The sequence below is a fragment of the Lynx rufus genome, unplaced genomic scaffold (assembly GCF_022079265.1).
Source record: "Lynx rufus isolate CCGP_SWC_20201006 ecotype Redwood Valley unplaced genomic scaffold, mLynRuf1.p SCAF_12, whole genome shotgun sequence".
Lineage (NCBI taxonomy): Eukaryota > Metazoa > Chordata > Mammalia > Carnivora > Felidae > Lynx > Lynx rufus.
Genome location: NW_025814826.1, coordinates 35,031,696 through 35,054,831, shown reverse-complemented (window position 1 = coordinate 35,054,831; position 23,136 = coordinate 35,031,696). Strand labels below are relative to the sequence as shown.

The 23,136-nt window shown below is 37.1% G+C and overlaps 1 protein-coding gene across 1 annotated transcript; it reads right to left on the bottom strand.

Moving 5' to 3' along the window:
- Nucleotides 1–1,607: 1,607 nt before the first annotated feature.
- Nucleotides 1,608–15,655, bottom strand: LOC124507604 (solute carrier family 7 member 13-like). The gene is made up of 4 exons (XM_047073900.1): nt 14,989–15,655; nt 10,314–10,445; nt 4,985–5,346; nt 1,608–1,883 (listed from the first exon to the last, which is right to left on the bottom strand). The coding sequence occupies exons 1-4, from the start codon at nt 15,653–15,655 to the stop codon at nt 1,608–1,610; spliced, it is 1,437 nt and encodes a 478-aa protein (XP_046929856.1).
- Between the last annotated feature and the right edge of the window lie 7,481 nt (nt 15,656–23,136).

The following is a 23,136-nucleotide window of genomic DNA, read 5'->3' as shown; positions in this document are numbered from 1 at the left end:
GCAAATACCTTATATATAAGTTTCCTGGAGCTGCTGTAACAAATTACCACAAACCTGGTGGTTTACAACAACGGAAGTTTATTCTCTCACAATACTGGAGGCTAGAGGCCAAAATCAGTTTCACTGGGCTGAAATCAAAGTTTTGGCAGGGCCACACTGCCTCCAGATATTCTAGGGAAAAATCCATTGTTTGCTTGCTTCTAGCGTCTGGTGGCTGCTGTCATTTCTTGGCTTGTGGCCTCATTATTCCTGTCTCTACCTCCAGGGTTACATTGCCTTCTCTTCTATCTTGTCTACTATCCCTCTACTTCTCTTTTAGAAAGATATATGTGATTGCATTTAGGGGCTATGCAGATAATCTAGTTAGATGTCCCTCGTCTCAAGATCTTTAATCACATCTGTAAAGACTCTTTTTTCCATATAAAGTTAGATACAGAAGTTCTGAGGATTAGGACCTAGACACTTTTTTAAATAGAAGTGTAGTTCTATATACCATATTATATTAGTTTTAGGTGTACAATATAGTGATTCAACAGTTCTGTACATTATGCAGTGCTCACCATGATAAGTGTAGTTACCATCTGGACTTGAACATATTTTTCAGCATCATTATTTAGCCTATCACACTTTGTAGAGGTCAACACAAGGGTTTGAAAGTGAAACACATTCTTTTGATTGATATCACTGTGAACTGTTTAGACCAGTGAGTAGGAAGCAATATGTAGTTTTTATTAATATAAATCTCAGATTTATAATATTCTTTTTTTGTTTTTGTGGATGCATCTTACATTCATTCAATGAATGTTGATTAAATATCTGTTATCTACTGTTTACCCATGTACTCGTCTTCCTGACAATGACTCTTTTATTTTGTTTGTTTCTTTGATGGTTGTTGGAGGAAAGTGGTGAAAAACATGTTGGGCACTAGGGAACTAAGGCTTAAATTACAAGCAAAAGAATTAGAATTGTAAACAATTTGAGGGCTTTTGGGTGGCTCATTCGGTTGAGCATCTGACTTCGGTTCAGGTCATGATCTCAGGGCTTGTGGGTTCAAGTCCCACATTGGTCTCTGTGCTGACAGCTTAGAGCCTGGAGCCTGCTTCAGAGTCTGTGTCTCCCTCTCTCTCTGCCCCTCCCCCGCTTCCACTGTCTCTTTCTCAAGAATAAATAGACATTAAAAAAAAATTTTTTTTAAAGAATTTGAATACGTAGCTGGGCGGGGATTTGATACATGTAGTTGGGGATTGGGTATGAAGGGGGAGGTTTTGTATCTATGAGGGTATATATATATATATATTATTTTTGTTTTTTTAATGTTTATTTATTTATTTTGAGAGAGAGAAAGAGAGAGAGCTCATGTGCATGCACGTGCATGAGCAGGGGAGGGGCAGAGAGAAAGGGAGAGGGAGAAAAGCAGGCTCCATGCTGTCAGCACAGAGTATGACATGGGGCTCAGTCTCACAAACCATGGGATCATGACCTGAGACAAAATCAAGAGTCAGATGCTTAACCAACTGAGCCACCCAGGTGCCCGTGGGTGTGTACATTTTAAAGCAAAGATTGAATGTGCTTAGTCATTAACCACTTACAGATTTAGGGTTGCCTATTTACAAAAAGATTTCTTCAAGATGTTTTTTTCCTGTTGAAATACCTTCATCTTGGTCTTCAGGTGGTGAAACATTAAATAATAATTGTAAATAACAAGTGATTTTATCAAAACAAACAGAATGTTGATTAAGGTGAACATGAAGCCTGTAACCCAGAAGTCCACTGAAAATAAAGATAAACCCATAGATATACTCTGCTTTAGGAGAATGAATCATTGGTGTCAAAATTAGAAACAAAGATATAGCTATGGATCCAAATATAAATGGCAAACGCACCTGAAAGTAAAAAAAAAAAAAAAAAAAAAGGATTAAGATTAAGATTAGTGATGACCTTTTCCTCAAAAGTTCAAAATTTCTATAAACAATATAAGAACATTCTCTTTCTGTTTGGAACAAATGTTTCAAAACACCAGGGAGAAAACTGCAAATATATTTTCAAATATATTTAAAGAGACAGTCTCAGTAGTATATTATAGAAAGTACATCAATGGCAGACTAAATGAGTGTAAAAAAATGGAACAGTATTTATTTATTTATATTTATTCTATAGTTTTTATGAATGCCTACTCTATTCATCAGATATTGCTAACTTATTACTAAAATAAGTGCTTTATTTTCAAGCATGGGAAAAAAGATACATTATAAGAAATCATTGTCAAAAATAAAAAATTAACTATTCCGTTCTAGTATTAGTCATTGAAGCATTCTTAGTTTTGGGAATTTGCATAACCGTAATATTTGGTTATAATGCTTCTTTAATTAGGCATGTACCAATTTTTCCTAGAGCAGCACTATTACATAATAAAAACAGCAGAAATGTTGGAATCAGAAAAGTCTGATTGGAAATGCAAGCTCTGCAACCTTAATTGTTCATTCCTTCAAGAAATATCTACTGAATCCCTATGTGCCACTTGCCATGCTAGGGACACAGAGGTATTTAAGACAGATACAGAAGATTCCTCTGCGGGGAGCTTAGTGCCACTGTTCAGCTGTTTAACTTTGGGCTACTTAATTAATCTGGTCCTCAGACCTATTTGCGAAGGGAGCCAGAAGGAGGCTCCCTGCGAGTCCTGTGGGGCCCATTGCACCAGCGTCCAGGGTTGCTGTCACTGCACAGTGAGATCCTTGGGGCCCTGCACCCTGTTTCAACTGAAGGAAGCTACATGGTGGGCAGGCAGCCATGATAGATAAATGTGTTCAGAGCTTTTTAATCAAATATTCCTGAAATATGTGTGTCGTTGCCATTTAAGTTGGGGGAAAAAAGGGTCTTTTCCAACCCATTTGCAAAATGAGGTTTTATCTAATGCTGGTCTTTTGAAGTCTTTGTGAGCATTGTACACAGGGCACTTCAGTAAAACGTGCTCAACAAAATGGCATTTCTTTTTTAAAAAAATATTTTTTTAAGATTTTATTTTTAAGTAATCTTTACATCCAATAGTGCTCAAACCTACAACCCTGAGATCAAGAGTCATATGCTCAACCAACTGAGCCAGACAGGTTGCCCCAACAAAATGACATTTCTTAATTAACTTTAGAACAGTGATTTGTATACATTTCTTACACTTCTCTGAGGCTAATGGGTTTTTTGAACTGCCTAGTAGAGTACCTGAAACATAGCAGATAGTTACTGCTTATTTGTTGAATAAATAGATGACTCAAATCCAAAATATTGTCATTCACTTTTTTCAAGAGGAGAAATGGCCAAAGAGGGAGCCATTTTGAGGGGAAGAAAATGAAGATTGTTTAGACTAGTGTGTCTTAAAATACAGTCAGTCAGTGGACTTCTCTGCATAAGAAGCCCCAAGATAATTGATAAACATAAACTCTTAGGGCCCAACTGACATCGACTAAATTAGAATTCCCAAGAGTGAGTCTGGGAATTCATATTTTAAAAAGCACACTCAAGTGGTTATTATGGTCACTGGCATGAAACATGGGACTCTCATTTTACTTTGTACACAATCTCTACATGCAGAAAATATCTTAAACGGGCCATTTTGATTGTATTTATGACACAATTAAAGAATTAAACAAACACTATTTGAAACCTCTTAGGATTTACATTATAGCAAGGTATGTCTTACATTACACCAAGGCAAAATAAATGAAAATAAGAGAGAGGGAAATAAGCATAAAGAATGAATTTGTTTCACAAAACACATGCCACAAAACTCCATATAGATTCTGAAAGCTGTCCATCATAAGGTATAAGCAAATCAGTTATTTTTTTTTTTTTTTTTTATTATTTTTTTAGCAAATCAGTTATTTAGGAGAGGCCTAAGTATTCTTGATGCTAAGATCAGAAAAAATTTCCTTAGTAGGTCCTTTACAGAATAAAAATTTTAAAATAAATATAACAAAAATATGGGCTCTGGAATCAGACTGTTTAGTTTAAATTCCAGCCTGGTATCTTTTAGCCAGAGTAATTTACTTAATCTCTAAGTTTTAGAATTCTCTTTAGTTAAACTGGGTGACTAAATGAACCTCTGCAGGCTGTTTGACCTGAATATGCTCATGCCTCCTTTTTAACTAATTAATTTTTTTAACCTGAGGCTTGAACTCACAACCCCAAGATCAAGACTTGGACACTTAACCAACTGAGCCACTCAGGTGCCTCTACTCATGCCTTCTTCTAATTCACTTTCTATGCTATTGTCAGAATGGTCTTTTCAAATGAGTCTAATTTAATTTCTTATACGTATGATTGCGTAAATAGTCACTATATGCACAAGTGCTCCCATCTGATGGAGCAGCATGGAGCTAATATCTAGCTTGTGCTTTCTTCACTAGGCTGTGCCTGGGCACAGAGCTATGTCTGCCTAGAGGAAGGGGTGCTTTTGTATATTTTGCATAAAGATACTCTAGGAGCCTACAGGGCCCTACTGACATTATCTAGGAGGTAGTGATTTTATCTTGCAAGTTAAGTTCAGGTTCACAATGTTTATAATAATCCAAACTGAGGCTTAGATTAACATCTTATTGATCTTATTGTAGAAAATGAAGACTCCATCAAGGATATAATTAAGAATGGAATGCCATATCACCTATGTTGGGTTGTGCACTGAAGAGATGATTTTGAGTTGGGTCAATATTCCCCCCCTTCCCCCAAAAGCATTGTTGTCTAGCTCCTGGAAAATAACAAAAGTGATAACTATATTCCTTGTGGAGAATCAATTTTGACCTTTTACTCAATAAGAAACAAGCCAAAAATAGCTCACACAGCCAATTATACATCAGTAAACTGGAACATAGAGATCCAGATCAGATGTTTCATAAATTGGACTCTAATTGATTAGAAGCATCCCCTATAGGTTAAAAAAGTTATATTCCTAGAAATAGAGTAGAAAGTTAATATTAACATTTTTATCTTGATTTACCTTATAAGGTCTGGGTAGATTGGGGTCCTGGTACCTTAGTTTAAGTAAACCTATCATATATAGCCCTCTTAAAACCCAGGTTGCTAATCCTGAATATTTTATTAAATTGATTAAATCTGAGGCTATAATAAGACAAGAAGCTAAGATGATTATCTGGGTGATAGCAACAGTTGGACTGAAGTAGTTATTAAGCATGGAGAAAATCAAAGGCAGTTGTCCTTCTTGGCTTGCTGTGTAGAACAGCCTCGAGGCTGAAAGCACTGTACAACATATGTTGCTAACTATTGAAGTTGAAATCCCAAAAGAAATGACCCATTGCATGGAAGGGATTACTTTATCCATCCAGGTGACAGCAACAGCATCTAAAAAAAATTTCAAGAGTCAGTCACTTTTGCTTCATTGCAAATATGGCAAAAATTATTCACTTCTTCTTGCATCTGTACTCTTTGTAACCTGACTTGGCCCCTTCTTCTGAGAGGGAGTTTCTTTATCAGTTCTTGAGTATGGCCTCGTGGTCTATTTTGGCCAGTAGAATGCATTGGAAGTAGTAGTTTGCCAGCTCTGAGCCTATACCTTGAGAAGTATCACATGTTGCTTGCTCTCTTGAACCCTGCTTAGCTACCATGTGAACAAGCTCAACCTAGTCTGTGAAAGACAAACCATAGTAATTCTGGAGCCTGAAAATGCATCTTATAGACTTCCAAATACAGGGAGCATAATTGACCTAGGGCCCTGGCTACTGCACAAAGAAATACATTGTGGCATTTCTACCAAAGCCATGCTCCCACAGGTTGTTCCCAGCTAATATCTGTGAGGTAGAGGCACTAAGAGTCACTTATTTATCTGATGGCCAACTTTGGCTAAAGGGCTTCCTGGCAGATGTGCCAAACCTTTCCTATACAGCATATCAGTCCAGGGTGTTTTTACTTATTTTTTCCTCTTTCTCTTCTTCACTTTGGGTCACACTCGCATTGTGATCCCATGGCTCTTCCAGCCTTACTTGGCTTCCTTCTTGGTTTCTCTAACACAAGCATTTCTCTTACTAAATTCATTGCACATTTAATTCTTTCTTGGCATTTGCTTCTCCAAGGACTCAAGCTAACCTACAAGCTGAGTCCCCAAAGAAACAGGAAATCATGGCCAACATCAATAAAGCTGCTTACCCAAACTGCAAGAGACTGCAGACACACATATGACTCCAACAGAGAACCAGAACTGCCTAGCTGAACTCAGCATAAATTGCCAACTTGTAGAATTGTGAACCAAATAAGTGGTGGTTGTAAATCAGTACATTTTGGGGAGGCTTGTTTGGCAACAACAGATGAGTGATAGTCACAAATACTATGATTAAAAATAAGAATAGAAGATTTTCAATGGGGGTAAATATAGATGCTTAACTAAGGCAAATAACTGATACTAGAAACATAAGGAATTATGTTGTGAGGGCATCAACTATACTGCAAAATTTCTCCAAAATTATTGGCCATTGATTATAATTAAAGTAGAGCTCAAAATTATATGATACGATTGCATTATCTTTACTACCTATGATGTACTGGTCTTTTTCATTGATAATGTGATGAATTGATGGTGGTTTAGTTCTTTTCTTTTTTTCAATTGCAAGTGCTTTGACACCTACAGTTTTGCCTCTAATAATTTATTTGCAAAGTTGAAAACATTGAGCTTTGTTTTGTAGGTATTTCGGTTCTAAAATTCCGACAATTTCTTATTAATAATGTTAACAACCCTAAAATTCAGAGAGATGATTGCAATTATATTGTAAGTTTATTCACTATACTCCATTTCATGATTTTAAATTGCATTTCAAACTTTCTAAGACTGGAATGAGACTTAGGAGGAACTTGTCAGGGCTCAAAGGATATTGAACTTAGAATCAATCTTACTAGTGTGACATCCATCACAAGGTAGGCATCTAAGGCTGGTAAGGTGGCATTGTGGGGGAGGCAGAGATAATAGTGTCTCACCTGGAAATGGTAAGTTGTTTAGAAAGGATGATATGTGGTGAGGGTATTCGTGCACACCTAACAGAAAGTTAGGCTTGCTTAGATCTTGGAGAACCTGCAATGGTCAGTTTAGAAGTTGGTATTTGTGTATTTGGTGGTGACGGGGTGGTTTCAGCAGGACACAAAACAGAGAGTGTTTAAGCAGGAGAGTGACATGATTAGATTTACGTTTTATAACATCATCTCTAGAGACTGAGTGGAGGCTGGATTGGAGGGAGATTAAGTGAGTGTACAAATGAGGAGTTTTGCTGTAGCCCGATGAGAAAAATGAGGGTCTAGACACTGAGTGGGCGTGCAGAAGGGGGAAATACCTGACGAGCTGTTAATGGGGTAGAGTTTTACAGGACTTGCTGACTAGTTTGGAAGTGGGTATCAGGCGAATTACAGTTCTGTCTCTCATTTTAATAGTTAAAACAAAATCTCCTTTAGTGTTACTACTGTATTCCTGTGAGACCAAATTGTGGGAAGGTGTAATAGTAACATGTTATTATTAACTTATCAAAATTTAGGGGCACCTAGGTGTCTAAGCTGGTTGATCATCATCTCAGGAAATGATCTCATGGTTTGTGGGTTGGAGCCCTGCATCAGGGTCTGTGTGGACAGTGTCGAGCCTGCTTGGGATTCTCTCTCTCTCCCTCACTCTCTGCATGTGTGCTCTCTCTCTTAAAAAATAAATAACTTGGGGCGCCTGGGTGGCGCAGTCGGTTGAGCGTCCGACTTCAGCCAGGTCACGATCTCGCGGTCCGTGAGTTCGAGCCCCGCGTCGGGCTCTGGGCTGATGGCTCAGAGCCTGGAGCCTGTTTCCGATTCTGTGTCTCCCTCTCTCTCTGCCCCTCCCCCGTTCATGCTCTGTCTCTCTCTGTCCCAAAAATAAATAAACGTTGAAAAAAAAATTAAAAAAAAAAAAATAACTTAAAAAAATTTATATTTTCTTGGGGCCATCTGGGTGGCTCATTTGGTTAAGCATCTGACTCTTGATTTTGGCTCAGGTCATCATCTCACAGTTAATGAGTTCAAGCCCTGCATCAGGCTTTATGCTGACAGTGTGGTCTGCTTGGGATTCTCTCACTATCCCTCTCTCTCTCTGCCTCTCACCCCCTCCCCCACTCTCTTTCTCTCTCAAAATAAGCTAGACATTTAAAAACTTATATTTTCTTTTCATTTATTTTTTTAACGTAACATTTAAAAAATTGTATTTTCCTTTTATTTTTTTTAATGTTTGTTTATTTATTTATTTATTTATTTATTTATTTATTTATTATTTTGAGAGAGAGAGACAGGAGGGGAAGAGAGAGGGAGAGTGAGAGAATCCCAAGCAGGCTCCAACCACTCTCAGCACAGAATCTGATGGGAGGCTTGAACCCATGAACCATGAGATCATGACCTGAGCCAAAATCAGGAGTCAGATGCTTAACTGACTGAGCCACCTAGGTGCACCTATATTTTCCTTTTAGAAGCAACGTAACATTTTTGTACTAGTGTCAGAGAAGATGCATAAAACCACCTTTTGACTTTTTGAAACTTGTATAGTTTTTTTTTCAAAATACATTTCAAAACTTATTTTTGTAAAGGCTTTGCACATCAGACTAATCCTCTTTGTGACCTCTGCTTTGAAAACCCCTCCACTGCAGGGAAATTCTAGTTACCTGAGTATCCCAGTATGTTGGCTCTAGTCACAGCTTCTCCCAAACCACATGCACTATATTTGTACATGGTCGGATACTTCTGTTCCTGTCTTTCTTTTTTTTTTTTTTTAATTTTTTTTAACGTTTTTTATTTATTTTTGAGATAGAGACAGAGCATGAACGGGGGAGGGGCAGAAAGAGAGGGAGACACAGAATCGGAAGCAGGCTCCAGGCCCTGAGCCATCAGCCCAGAGCCCGATGCGGGGCTCGAACCCACGGACCGTGAGATCGTGACCTGAGCCGAAGTCGGAGGCTTAACCGACTGAGCCACCCCGGCGCCCCTGTTCCTGTCTTTCTATACAATATTTTTGTAGTTTATGTTTTTATTGGTGTATTACTTGGATTTTATCTAGAATATTTAAAGAGTGAGTTGTATCAGTAAATGAACTTTCTAGATAACTTCTCTTCTTTCAGGAGTAACTGCCTTTTTTTAAATTAAAATTTGATGGAATTTTTAAAATATATTTCAAATACTACTCTGCCTTTTTAAAGTAAACAATGTGATTTAGCATTTTCTTAAAGGCTTGGTGTTTCCAAAAAAAAAAAAAAAAAGGCTTGGTGTTTTCATAAAAGTTTACCAGTTGGTTCTGTGGAAATGTTGTTTGGCATTAGAAAAATGATATTTTTCTGATCATAAGTGCAACATGGTAATCATGGAAAATATGAACAATATGAAACAATATAAAAAAGGAAATAAAAACTGTAATTTTATCATTCACATGACACCATTTACTACTAACCTTTTGATATAGCTCTGTTTAGTCACATCTATGGTGTCTACTATATCATTATTTGTTTTAATATACCTTATTATCTGATATATGTTAATGTATATACATACTATTACTTGCATTGATAATAATCCCTCCTAGTGGTGGCGATACAGGACTTTGATTTGGTTTGTTTGTAAATTGAGGCATTTTAGTGCGGTGGTTGAGAACATGGGTTTTGAAGTTGGACCACCTGGTTTTGAGTCTGTCAGTTACCAGGAATGTAACTTTGAGCACCATACCTAGAGGTATTGGGAAGAGTATTTTTTTTAAGATCAGATCTTGCAACTTGCTGTCCACGTTTACAACCCACTACCTTCAGTAACCTGGACAAGACACATGCTTTTATCATAAGAAGAGCATGATGGAGACCCAGTTTTGGATCTTAACTCTGTCCATTACTTAACTTCCCTGAGCTAGTTTCCCTATCTACAAAATGAAGAATGCACTGCCTATTCCAAACAGTTATTTTGAGGATATGTATCTGGGTGTGCCCTAAAGGGTAGAAATTCTAACAAAATATCTCTTCTTTGCTTCTTGCTGTGCTTGCTCCTTTTTCTCTTCATCTCTTTCCCCTTTCTCCTCTGCAGCCCTCTCCTCCTTCTCTTTCTCTTTCTAATTCTTGCTTTTCACATTCTACTATCCTTAGATCTTTCCCTTAGCACATGCCCCTTCTTTATAGATCATTTAGGTGATTATTTTTCCTTTCCTTATAACAACCAAAGCATGAATACGTCATGTTTATGTTTTTAGGGGTGTATCAAACATATCTACAGTGTACAGGAGTCAATGTTTATTGAGAGTAGGTAGTAGTAGTGACTGGTTTCTCTCTGTCTAGACACATTCATACCTGCAGAGATGATTTCCTGAGGGGTCAAAACTGCCAGGTAGGATATATTCACCAATATGTAAACAACAGCCACCATGGGAAGAACGGTAATCAGAGCTTTGGGAATATTCTCACCGGGATTTTTTATCTCTCCTAAAAAACACAAATAAAGTTATCAGAAGAGGAAGTATTATTGTGGGACTTTTGAAGAGTTCTTTACAATAAAAAGAGGAGAAAGTATTGTTCATGGATTCATGCTTCCTTATCTACATGGACTGATTCTACATTGGTCCTGCACAAATTGTGCCTGAAAGCTTAGATTTTTCATTATTTTGTACTATTTTGTTAAAAATTATTATTCCGAAATTATCCCATAAATAGACTAATATATTTTTTAAAAAAATTTAACGGGTTTATTGATTTTCAAGAGACAGAGAGACAGAGAGCATGAGCAGGGAAGGGGCAGAGAGAGAGGGAGACACAGAATCCGAAGCAGGCTCTAGGCTCACAGTGGTCAACACAGAGCCCAACCCAGGGCTTGAACCCACGAACCTTGAGATCATGACCTGAGCCCAAGTCAGACGCTTAATCGACTGAGCCACCCAGATGCCCCATAAAAAGTGACTAATAATTTTAACTGTCACTTTGGGAAACTATAAAATGTTACATTAACACTAACATTTTATTTTCTTTGAGAAAGAGAGAGTAAAAGATAAAAAAGTTTTAACTTGTACCAAACTAATGCTTTCTTTCTCATCTTACTCTTTTCCCACCACTGTTCAAATGAACAGTAAAAAATTCCTTTAGGAATACTGTCTCTTACAACTTGCTTGGTTTTAATGTGGAAAATTTCTTTTGTCCCTAACATGCCCAACTTTGGTCACATCCTTAAGACCAGGGAGTATTACCAAGTTTTAAATGTGTCCAGGGAAGCAGTGGATTCTTAGTTTGTGTTTTCTACCATATTCCTGTCTTCAGTGCAGACTAAGACCATGTCCTCTGATCTCCAATGACAGAAGAGCAGCCTGTGGTAGGTGCCCTGCCTGCTTAGACTCTCCTGTTTAGGTTTTCCATAAGGTGAGGGGAAAGTTTTGTCTAATGGGCCTTTTCCTGTCTCTTATTTACATTTCTAGCTCGGGCCAAAGGTTACCATTTGTTCTCAGAAACCTTCCTCAAGGATCTGGGGAACTGGCCTTTTTAAAAGTTACCCTAGATCTTGCTCTTCAGATCTTTGGACGAGGAGTGGATGCAAATCTGAGCCGGTGGTGCCATTATTAATGCAACTTCCTCTGAGGGTCAGCCAATGCTGCAGTTATCTCCTGGATTTCCTTAGTGCAATGGGAATTTGGAGCAGATTATGAAATCTGAGGGTTTCTTTAAATTGCTGTGAAGATGAATGTGTGTCAAGTGATCCTGATTTTCTACACAGCATGCCATGTCATCTTCCCTGATGCTCCCTTGCAAGAGTCACACAAGTCATGTTATGGAAGCAGAGGACTTTTGTTCTTTTGCTGTTATGTGGATAGAACTCAATTCCTGACAGTTGTCTATGTCACTAGAGACTCATTTTAATTTCGTCAGACCTGTTACTGAGATGGATGCACTAATAGTTTTGAGAGCCAATATAATTTCTTATTTCAGACGTAAATATAAAGGACGTATGGTGGTGCTTGGGGTTCAGTGGTGTCCCTTTAGGAAGCCCTAGCATACGAATCTGGACATAAGCTGTCTATTCTGTTTATACTTGGCCAGGAATATGACAGATCAGAAAATCTGAGGACCAAACTCGAGAGAAATAGTTCTTTTTAGCCAGGGTTATGCCTCTCTTTTTTTTTATTTTAAATATCCTTATTTATTTATTTATTTAAAAAATTAATTTAATTATTTTTATTTTTAATTTTAATTCCAGTATATTTAAAATACAGTGTTATATTAATTTTGGGTGTACAGATTCAACAATTCTATACATTACTTAATGCTCATCAAGATAAATGTATTCTTAATCCCCTTCACCTATTTCACCCCTCCTGCCCCCCACTTCCACTTTGGTAACCATCAGTTCTCTATAGTTAAGAGTCTGTTTTTTTGATTTGTCTCTTTTTTTATCTGTTCATGTGTTTTGTTTCTTAAATTCCACATTTGAGTGAAATTATGTGGTATTTGTTTCTCTGTCTTGTTTAGTTTAGCATTATACTCCCTAGATCCACTCATGTTGTTGCAAACAGCAAGATTTCATTCTTTTTAAGGCTGAGTAATATTCCATTGTGTATATATACCACATATTCTTTATCTATTCATCTATTGATGGACACTTCCATAATGTGGCTATTGTAAATAATGCTGCAAGAAACATAGGGATGCATGTATCTTTTTGAATTAGGGTTTTTGTATTCTTTGGATAAATACCCAGTAGTGAAATTACTGGATCATAGGGTAGTTCTATTTTTAATTTTTTGAGGAACTTCCATACTGTTTTCCATGGTGGCTGCACCAGTTTGCATTCCCACCAACAATGCACACGGGTTCCTTTCTCACCACAAGGATTAACCTGTTTTGGTATACAAGAAGCCAGATGTATAAATTTGGTGTTGTAGACTTACAAATAAAGTTAACAAAGCGGGTAATGGTAGCCAGTCCCATGCAACTGGCCACAAGATCTGATGGAATTACTACACTCGTTTTATTGGGACTTTTGCTTTAATAGTCTGCAGAGCCAGAAAATTTCTGTAGACCTTTCAAACACCATATTGATCTGAAGTCATTCACATTTCATTACCAGTGCTAGGTATGGGATGCTCATCCTGAATTCAAGGCTTAGTTTGTTTTGATAACAAATCAAGTCAGGGAGTAGGAGGTTGAGATGAGCAGTCCAAAAAGATCCCAAATTGGGTTTATAGCTGCATTATGCTGTATCTTCAGGTGATGATTACTATCAAGAACCTTCCTGCTTACTCTAGTGAGATGCTCTACCTTAGAGAGATACTAATATCTGGGTATTTACTTTTGCAGAACACATAACTGCCCACTGTAGGAAAGGGCTTTTTAGAAACTGCTGGAGGAAGTTGGATTCAGTTGTCCAAGGACCGTGGCTCATAACCCAACACGACTGGGGAAGTGAGGTGACTCAGTGGCCCCTGAAGGATGCAGATCCAGTCGGTGACCCATGAAACTCGGCCTTCACTCATGTCCAGTATTTCATGTGCTTTTTTAATGTCCAAGCTAGCTGCAAGATGATTGCTATAACAATTCATTTGTGCTAGATAAATTAAAGCCTTATTATTTGGAAAACCTTGATATTGGTTTAAAAATTCACTAATTTCACTGCCAGAAATGAAAACATTACCTTTGTCAATTATTAAAAAAGAAAAATGATAAAATCCTTAAAAATTATCTTAATTTTTAATAATCTACATGAGAGAACAAATATCTTAATAATCAAGGAATATCACAGACTTCAATGATTTGAGAATCAGGGCTTCTAAGAAATCATAATGAAAAGTTTTGATAAAATATTACAGATATTTTAAGCATAAAATCTATACTAGTAGTGTGACATGTAGGGGAACAAGCTCAAGGTTTTTAAATTTAAAAAAATTTTTAATGTTTATTTATTTTTGACAGAGAGAGAGAGAGAGAAAGAGAGAGAGAGAGAGAGAGAGACCGAGCACAAGCGGGGGAGGGGCAGAGAGAGAGGGAGACACAGAATCTGAAACAGGCTCCACACTCTGAGCTGTCAGCACAGAGCCTGTTGCAGGGCTCGAACTCAGGAATGGCGAGATCATGACTGGACACTTAATAGACTGAGCCACCCAGGCACCCCAAGTTCAAGTTTCTTATAAAAATTGTTGCAAAGATTTTGCTTGGAAGTTTTATACAACTTCACTATTTACTATATTTCTTAATATTTTATATTCTTATAATTTTATAAGGCAAATGAAATATCATGAATTGTCTTCTGTTTAATTCTTTTGTTTACTCTAGGGTGCTATGCATCTATTACCACATTCTCTTGGTACCATAACATTGCAGGGGGCAACATGGCCGTACAGTACATGTGCATAGGGAAACATGGGCATTACAACACTCCTTGTAATTGTGAAAAATTGTAAGAACTTTAAACACATACTAATGTGAAGGTGTGGTAAAGCCATCCTAAAGAAAGTTATGCAGCAGTTAAAAAAATGTGTTAGGTCACTAAGAACTGATATAGAAAGATCCCTGAGACATATCATGGAATCAAAATTAGGATGTGGCATTTTATCATTGCTGGTAGGATATATATATATATATATATATATATATATATATATATATCTGTGATAGTCTTATTTTTTACAAATAGATTATATTAATGTATTTCTTACATCACTGATATTTAACTCAAAATGTCTTGAAAAAATGCTAGAATAAAATGTAGTAATGTATGAGAATGATCTTAATTTCCTTTTGAAAACTTTATATTATAAATTCCCACATTTTGAATAAGGGACATGACCTGAAGAATACTAAGTTCCATATTTTCCATATAAATGGTAATATACTGAGGTTTAGTGATGACTAAACTGTGATATATCCAACTAGTCCAAAGAAGATCAAATTGAATTCCAAAAACCAAACAAATCGGCTATATCTTTCTCTATAGAACTGTAGGCAAAACTTTCAGCCTGCTACAAAAGTATTTCAGAGATGGATTTACCTGCTATGTTGATCAGGATTGATGTACCAGAATATGCAAACAATCCTTGGAGTAAGGCTTCTGCAATCTGTGAGGCACCAGGAAGTTCAGCGTCGAAAGAATTCTCAAACTTGACCACATTCTCCTTTTTCCCAGTCCCTAACAGTACAATCCCAGTAAGGGAAATGAAGCAGAGGATAGTGATTTTCATCAAAACACTGATAGTTTGAAACCAAGCCACTGTTAGCACCCCTCGAGTATTTAGAAGTCCCAGTGACCACAAAATAGCCAAAGCTAGACATTTCTTTGGTAGCTCTGGAGCTGGGCACCTGGTATAGAAAGGCTGAATTATATAGGTAGATATTATCAAGCTTTGCGTAGCTATTCCTAAGGGATAAATAAAAAATTTGATCCAAAGACTGAGGAAAGCAACAGAGGATCCAAGAGATCTTTTGAGGAAATAGTAAGGCGCTCCACTTCTAGGGAAGGTTGTCCCCAGCTCTGCAAGACTGAGAGCGCTGATGATAGTCAGAACAGCACAAGCTGCCCAAATACTCAGGGAGACAGCTATGTTCAGTGAAGAGTATTTTAATACCCCTTTAGGAGACACAAAGATTCCTGCACCTGTTGTGACACAAAATAATAAAATATTTCCATGGAAAAATCCTATTGACCTCAGGAGTTGCATGTTTTTTCTTTTTTCTTTTTTTTATCCTGCAAAGTAATATAAAAATGTCATGTGGATTGCTAACTTTTATACATTTCTGCATGATTCTTCTGCAGCATGCTTTGTTGATTTACATAAGCATTTTATTGCACTTAACTTTGTTTTAAAAATAATTAACTTGTGAATCGTTCTAAGATTCTGTAAACTCTTTTAAAGAGTGCCAGAGTTAAAACGTTGCACATGTTAATTATTTAAAAATTCAAACATACCTGGTGATAGTTGCACAACACTGTGACTATAATTAATGCCATTGAATTGTACACTTAAGAATGGTCCAAATGGCAAATTTTATGTTATATATATTTTATCACAAGTTTTAAAAAGTTATTAATGTAATATGCCAAATAGCCCCACCCAAGTGTACAATTTAAAGGGATGAGTTGTATGGTACATGAATTATATCTCAATAAATCGGTCTTTAAGAAAACACATATGTTGCTGAACAAGTTAGTCACAGCTAATTACGAAAGAAAGATTTAAGTTTGGCCAGAGAATTTTCCTTTGGAAGTATAAAAGTTGATATTATATAACTCTGAGCTAATACTTTTGAAAGTGTATTCCAAAGAGAGGAATTGTAGCTTCATGTAAAAAATGTAAACTTTAAGTAGGCTCAGGATTGAATCCCACATCTGACACTTAGTAGCTGCATGATTTTTAGTAAGCTGTTTTATTTCTTTGAATCCCTATCTCCTCATCTGTAAAATGAGGATAATAATTTCATTTTGGGGCACCTGGCGGTTCTTGATTTCAGCTCAGAAATCTCATGATTTGTGATCTCATGATTTGTGAGATCGAGCCCTGCATTGGGCTCTGTGCTGACAGCATGGAACCTGTTTGGGATTCTTCCTCTCCCTCTCACTTTCTGCCCCTCCCCTGCTTTCTCTCTTTCTCTCTCAAAATAAATAAATAACCCTAAAAAATATTTTCATTTTATCATAGAGTCATTTCCATGGAGCTGAATAAATAACCTCTGTGAAACATCTATTAGAGTACTGACCTATCATGACTTAATAATTTCACTTGTGTGTACTGATGCCTAACAAATTGCCCCAAAAGTTAGTGACCTGAAAAACATTCTCACACAGTTCCTGTGGGTCAGGAATTTGGATGCTGGTAGCTGGGTCCTTTGGCTCTAAGTGTCTCATAAGGCTTCAATCATCTGTTGACTGGAACTGTAGTCATCTCAAGGCTTCTCTGGGGAACGATCCACTTCCAAGTTCACTCATACAGCCGTGCTTCAGTTTATTGCAGGTTTCTGGACTAAGGACCTCAATCTCTCTTGAACTATTGGCTGAAGACCTGCCATCATTCTTCCTATGAGGGCCTCCTCATAGGGCAGATCGTAGTGTGGCATCTTGCTTGTTCCATCAGGGAGAGAGAGTGGTAAAAAGACAAAAGTCTTGGAAGTGACATCTCCTCATGTTTGCTGTATTCCATTCATTGGAACTGAGAATTCATAAGTCCCCGCCCATACTCAAGGGGAGGGGATGACTTTAAGGCATTAATACCAGGAGGCAGAGATCATTTTCGTCATCTTAGCAGTAATTAAGTTGTATGAAATAATATTATTTTGTGGAAACACTCATTCTTTTATTATAATTAGATATCAATATTGTCCCTGTGGATGGACACAAACCAGCCTATTAATAAATATATTTAGGAGCTTCCAGTCCTGGATAAGATCTCAAATTTAATAATGCAATATCCAAAATGTCCAGGATACAATAGAAAATCATTTGTTATATCAAGAACCTGGGCAATCTCAACCTGAGTGAGGAGAGACAATCAACAGACACCAATATTGAGATGACACAGGTTTTTGAATTATCTGTCAAGGATTTTAAAGTAGCCATCTTAAAAATTCTGCAATCAGCTTGTGCAAACATGCATGTAAGAAATGAAAAAGCAGAAGGAGCCAGGAGAGAAATAGAATATATAAAGAGAAACCAAGTGGGAATTTTAGAACCGAAAAATAAAACAAATTAAAAACTCAGTGGGTGTGTTCAACTGCAGAATGAAGAGTACAGGGAAAGAATCAGTGAACATGAAAATAGAACAGTAGAAACCCCCGATTTGACAATAGAAAATGAACTAAAACAAAACAAAACTAAAGAATATTATCTCAGTGATTTTTGTGGGAATGTAACACAAGAGCTAATATTTGTGCCATTGGAGTTCCAGAGAAGAGGAGAAAGAGGGTAAGCCTGAAAAGTATCCAAAGAAATAACTGGTGAAACTTTCCCAACTTTGTCAAAATATATAAATATGTAAATTTTCACAAGAAAATCATAATCAAACTTCTAAACACCAAAGGTAACAACAACAACATCAACAGCAAAAATTGAAAGCTACACGACAAATGACTTCTCACTTTTAAGGGAAATACAGTATTTCCTGAATAAATGTATTTATTTAGGCCACTGCTGTCTCTGAATCACATGTGTAGCTTGTGCCACTATATATGTGTTAATACATCTGACATATGTTTTTTCATTAACTCACATTCATTCATCCATTATTTGTAGCAAGATAAAGTACAGAGACATTAATTTACGATTTGTTTTTGTTTTGGTATATTGTTTATTTTAGTCTACAAAAATTTATTGAGCACTTACTATGTGCAAAGCTCATAGCAGGCCAAGACCTATTGTATTCTAGAAAGGACAGACAGAAATACTTTTGTACCTTAGGGGAAAAAGAAGTAAACACACAAGAAGCACGTATGCATAATACGTCAGATGGTGATTCCTGATGACTGATGATAGTGGTGGTGGCAATGGTGGTGTTTGTGTGGAATGAAAGGGTAAACAATTAATAGATGATAGTTTCCTAAGTACAGGGACACTTGAGAAAAGTGTTAACTTTAATTGAACTTAGTGCAGTTGGAGGTAAATGAGTGTCTTGCTGATGTTTCTGTTTACTGATTCCTGATTGAAGGATGTTCTTAAGCATGCTGTAGCTGACTGGATTATTTCTTGTATAGCTTGCAATTTTCTAATTACAGTTTCAATCATAAGAGAGCTGGATATGAACCAGTCCAAGTATATAAGACTAGCAAGTATTTAAGCTTAGGGACAAGAATACTGGCATTGGAGGTTTGAAGTGATTGAATATGTCATATATGTTGAAAGTAGACCCCACACAACTGCTGATGGGTTAGATGTGGTTTGTGAGAGATGGACAGAAATACAACCTATCAAGGTGTGTGGGCCTGGCAACTGGAAGAATGGAGTTGCCTTTATGCTTTTTTATTGTACAAATACATCTATTTGCCTTTTGGTGAGCATTTTTTCACTATTAAGTCCAGTGCAGCAATGAACACCTTTTATAGGGGCACCTGGGTGGCGCAGTCGGTTAAGCGTCCGACTTCAGCCAGGTCACGATCTCGCGGTCCGTGAGTTCGAGCCCCGCGTCAGGCTCTGGGCTGATGGCTCGGAGCCTGGAGCCTGTTTCCGATTCTGTGTCTCCCTCTCTCTCTGCCCCTCCCCCGTTCATGCTCTGTTTCTCTCTGTCCCAAAAAAAATAAATAAAAAAACGTTGAAAAAAAAATTAAAAAAAAAAAACACCTTTTACAATTTCTTTTTAGATACACGTTTGAGTTTCCCTAGGATATTCATAAGGAGGGGAATTGCTGGTGACACGGAACTGCTGTTTCATTGGATGGTTTCAAATTTTACTTCTTTGCCAACACAGTATTGCCAGACTTAAAGTTTTTGCTGATTTGATGGATGTAAAATTATATTTTAAAAGTATATTAGTCTTTGCCCATATTATACACGTTTATTCTATGTTCTGTATTTTCCATCTTTTATGTCTCTTTCCCTGTTCCTATCTAGGTATTTTATTTTGATGTATCTTCTGGTTCACTAATTATATGTTGTCAAGTGCTTCTCGGGGAAAAGTGGTGCTAAATGGCAAGGTCTCCTCTCTAGGTTTCCTTTGTCTCCAGGACTCTGACTCCTTAAACCCTTGATGCTTTGATTTATTTCTAATTCTTTCAAATAGACATTTTTATATTGTATACAGCTTTTTGTTGTTTTTGGTGGCAGGGTTGTTTTGATCCAAGCTAGTCCACTCAGTTGGAATCAGAAGTCTCTTCATCTCAAACCTCAGTAAATTTCATTCTCATGCTCAATTGGTTAAAACTATGTCCCAATATCTTTGATACTTTACTCTCTATATCCAATCCCTCACAAAGTCTTCTTGATTCTATTTTCAAATCATATCTGTTTCTGATCATATGTCTGATTCTACTACAAGTATCTTGGTCTGAGCCACTGTCATTTTTCTTTTAGGTAACAGCAGAAAAACTCATATCTTCATACTTTAGCCCCTGTCTTTTCCTGATCCATTCTCTATAGGAAAAGAGAATAGTCTACAAGTAAATCTTCTAATGTCTTTTCTTTTGTTGGTTAAATTGAAGCTTAAGTACATCATATTTATTTTCACTTGTGAATTCTAAACATTCACTTGTGAATTCTAAACATTCCCTTGTGAATTCTAAACATTCACTTGTAAATTTGAACATTTTCTTACTATTCTTTGTTGGTGTATAATTAATAACTGATCTTAAACTCAGCTTTATTGCTTAATAATTATTTGCTTAATGATACTAATATATTGATAATGATTTAGTTCATAAATAATGACAGTTTGGGTGGGTTTTTTTTCGTTTCCTTATTTTTTAAGTTTACTTATTTTGAGAGAGAGAAAGCATGTGCAAAAAGAGGCAGAGAGAGAGTGAGAGAGAGTATGAAGCCAAACAGGCTTCATGCTCAGTGGAGAACCCGACACGGGGTTCGAATACATGATCTGTGGGATCATGAGCCAAAATCAAGAGTTGGATGCTTAACCAACTGAGCCACCGAGGTGCCCCTCTTTTCCTTTCTATTGTTTTTAAATCCTTTTAGATCTAGGAACTACCTTGTAGAGATAAATGTAAAAGAATGGTTATAGCAGTGTTGTTTGTCACTGTAAAAATTTTAAAACCATGTAAATGTCCATCAATAGGAGAATGAAAATATAAATTTTGCTATATTCACCCAATGCAGTATATCAAAGTGGTCAATATGAATGAACTAGAGATTAGTGTTAATGTGTGTATTTTGAAAAACATAAAATTGAACCAAAACACCACAACTCTCACAGTATATATAATATATAGCTTGTAACTATATAATGTTAAAATTTTTAAAATTAAAGCCATATATTATGTATTCATATATACATATGTAATAAAAAATATAATGATATTCAACATGAGGGTTACCTCTGGAGGTATTGGGGAAATGGGAAGGGAGAGATGCATAGGGCTTTTCAATAATGTTTGTAATGTTTAATTTCTTAAGTTGAGTGTTTATGATATTTATTATATTATTTACTAAATTAAAAAAATGTTTACTTATTACTTTAATCATCAGTTATAGTCCCAGCTTACAACTCTCCAGGGGCTTCCTATTGCCCTTGGAATAATATATCAGGGGTGTCTGGGTGGGTCAGTTGGTAAAACATCCGACTTCTGCTCAGGTCATGATCTCGTGGTTCATGGGTTCAAGCCCCACATCAGGCTCTGTGCTGACAGCTCAGAGCCTGGAGCCTGCTTCAGATTCTGTGTCTACTTCTCTCTCTGCCCCTCTCCCACTCATGCTCTCTCTCTCTCCTTCAAAAATAAACATTAAAAAAAAGTAAAAAAAGAATAAAATAGCAACATAAGATGGTCTATGAGAATCTATAAGATCAGTTTCCTGTCTGTCCAATCTCTTCTTATGCCCCTCTCCTCTTCTTCAGACACTTCAAATACTTTATTCCTCACATCCTCCACCAGTTCCTAGTTTTCTTGCTGTAAGCAGGTTACTTTTTTATGTCTGTTTGTTCATTTGTAAAATGTGGATAATAAAAGTACCTATGTAGTTGGGTTGTTGTGAGGATTAAATGTATTGGAATATAAAAAGTTCTGGAAACAGTACCTGGCATATAGAATATGCTTAAAGGTCACTGATGACATAATTGGAAGGACCTTTCAGAGGAAGTGATATTTAAGTGGCAGAGATTGAGAGAGAGGAGAATTCTGTTTTTTTTTTAAATTTTTTAACGTTTTATTTATTTTTGAGACAGAGAGACACAGAGCATGAGCAGGGGAGGGGCAGAGAGAGAGGGGGACACAGAATCTGAAGCAGACTCCAGGCTCTGAGCTGTCAGCACATAGCCCGACGCGGGGCTCAAATTCACGGACCGTGAGATCATGACCTGAGCCGAAGTCGGGCGCTTAACTGACTGAGCTACTCAGGTGCCCCAAGGAGAATTCTAGACAGAAGGAAGAGCATATGCAAACCCTCTTAGATGAAAAACAACTTGGTGTTCCCATGCCCTGAAAGATGGGTGTTGTGGCTGGAGTGTTAGTGAGTGAAGGGGCAAGTGACAGAGGAATGATCAAGTAGGGTCTTGTAGTTTATAGCTTACAAAGCTGTATAATAATGGGTGTTGTATTTGTACTGTAAACTCAGGAAGTCCTGATTGGGGTAACCTACCTCTGAAGTGGTCCATAATGATCCCTGCCTCCTGGTATTCACTACTTTTCTGTAGTTTCCTCCCATATTGTGCTAGCACTAGTGTTGGTCTGTGTGACAAAAGGATACAGAAGAGTTGCTATGTCAATGTTAAGATTATATGATAAATTATGTTATAAAAGACAATGAACTTCCGTTCCCCATCCCCTCCAGTCCCCTCCTGTCCCCTCCTCTCCTCTTCTTTTTCTCTTTTTCCCTGTCTTTGGGGGAGCCATTGGCCAGGTCATGAGGACATTTTATGCAGAAACACACCTGGTGAGGAACTGAAGCCTCTTGTCAAAAGTTTGTGAGTGAGCCATCTTGGAAGAGGAGCTTCCAGCCCCAGTCAAGCCTTCAGATGGTTGCAGTCCTGGCCCACATGATTTAAATCTTGATATATTCAGACCCATTCAGCTAATGCTCTCTCAAATTCCTAATAGGCAGGAAATATGAAATAATAAATGTTTGTGGTTTCAAATCACTGAGTTTTGAGGGTGGTTTGTTACACAATAATAAATAAGGAGTGTACCCAGCATTGCTACAGTAGGAACCTCAATAAAGCTAGGGCAAAATGGATGGGATCTGGTGAGTGTGATGTAGTAGTGGGTATTGGAAGGAATAAATTAAAAGTCCCATAAGGTACCCAGGAAGTATCTCTGCACTTAATTAACAGGAGGATTTATTTTACATCTTCCTAGCTGGTGAATTGAAGATTGTGAATACATTCCTGTTTTTATTGCTTTAGGAACTGGACAGTTCAGAATACTGTAATTCTCAGCATTAGTGACTCCTTGTCAAGTCTCTTCCCATTAAGATGACTGGGCTTGGAACCTGACCAACAGAGTGATTGGCTATGCTGAGGTGAATTAGTTTTGTCCAGCTCTGGTGTCCACTTGA

What these genes read in the sequence shown, in the direction of transcription:
- LOC124507604 (XM_047073900.1), bottom strand. Translation starts at nt 15,655, where the DNA reads ATGCAACTCCTGAGGTCAATAGGATTTTTCCATGGAAATATTTTATTA. An exon ending in TCAGGAAATCATCTCTGCAG is followed by an intron (nt 5,347 to 10,313) that starts GTATGAATGTGT and finishes AATTTTTTTTAG; the next exon opens with ATGCTGTTGCTGTCACCTGG. An exon ending in ATCTACCCAGACCTTATAAG is followed by an intron (nt 1,884 to 4,984) that starts GTAAATCAAGAT and finishes TTTTACTTTCAG; the next exon opens with GTGCGTTTGCCATTTATATT.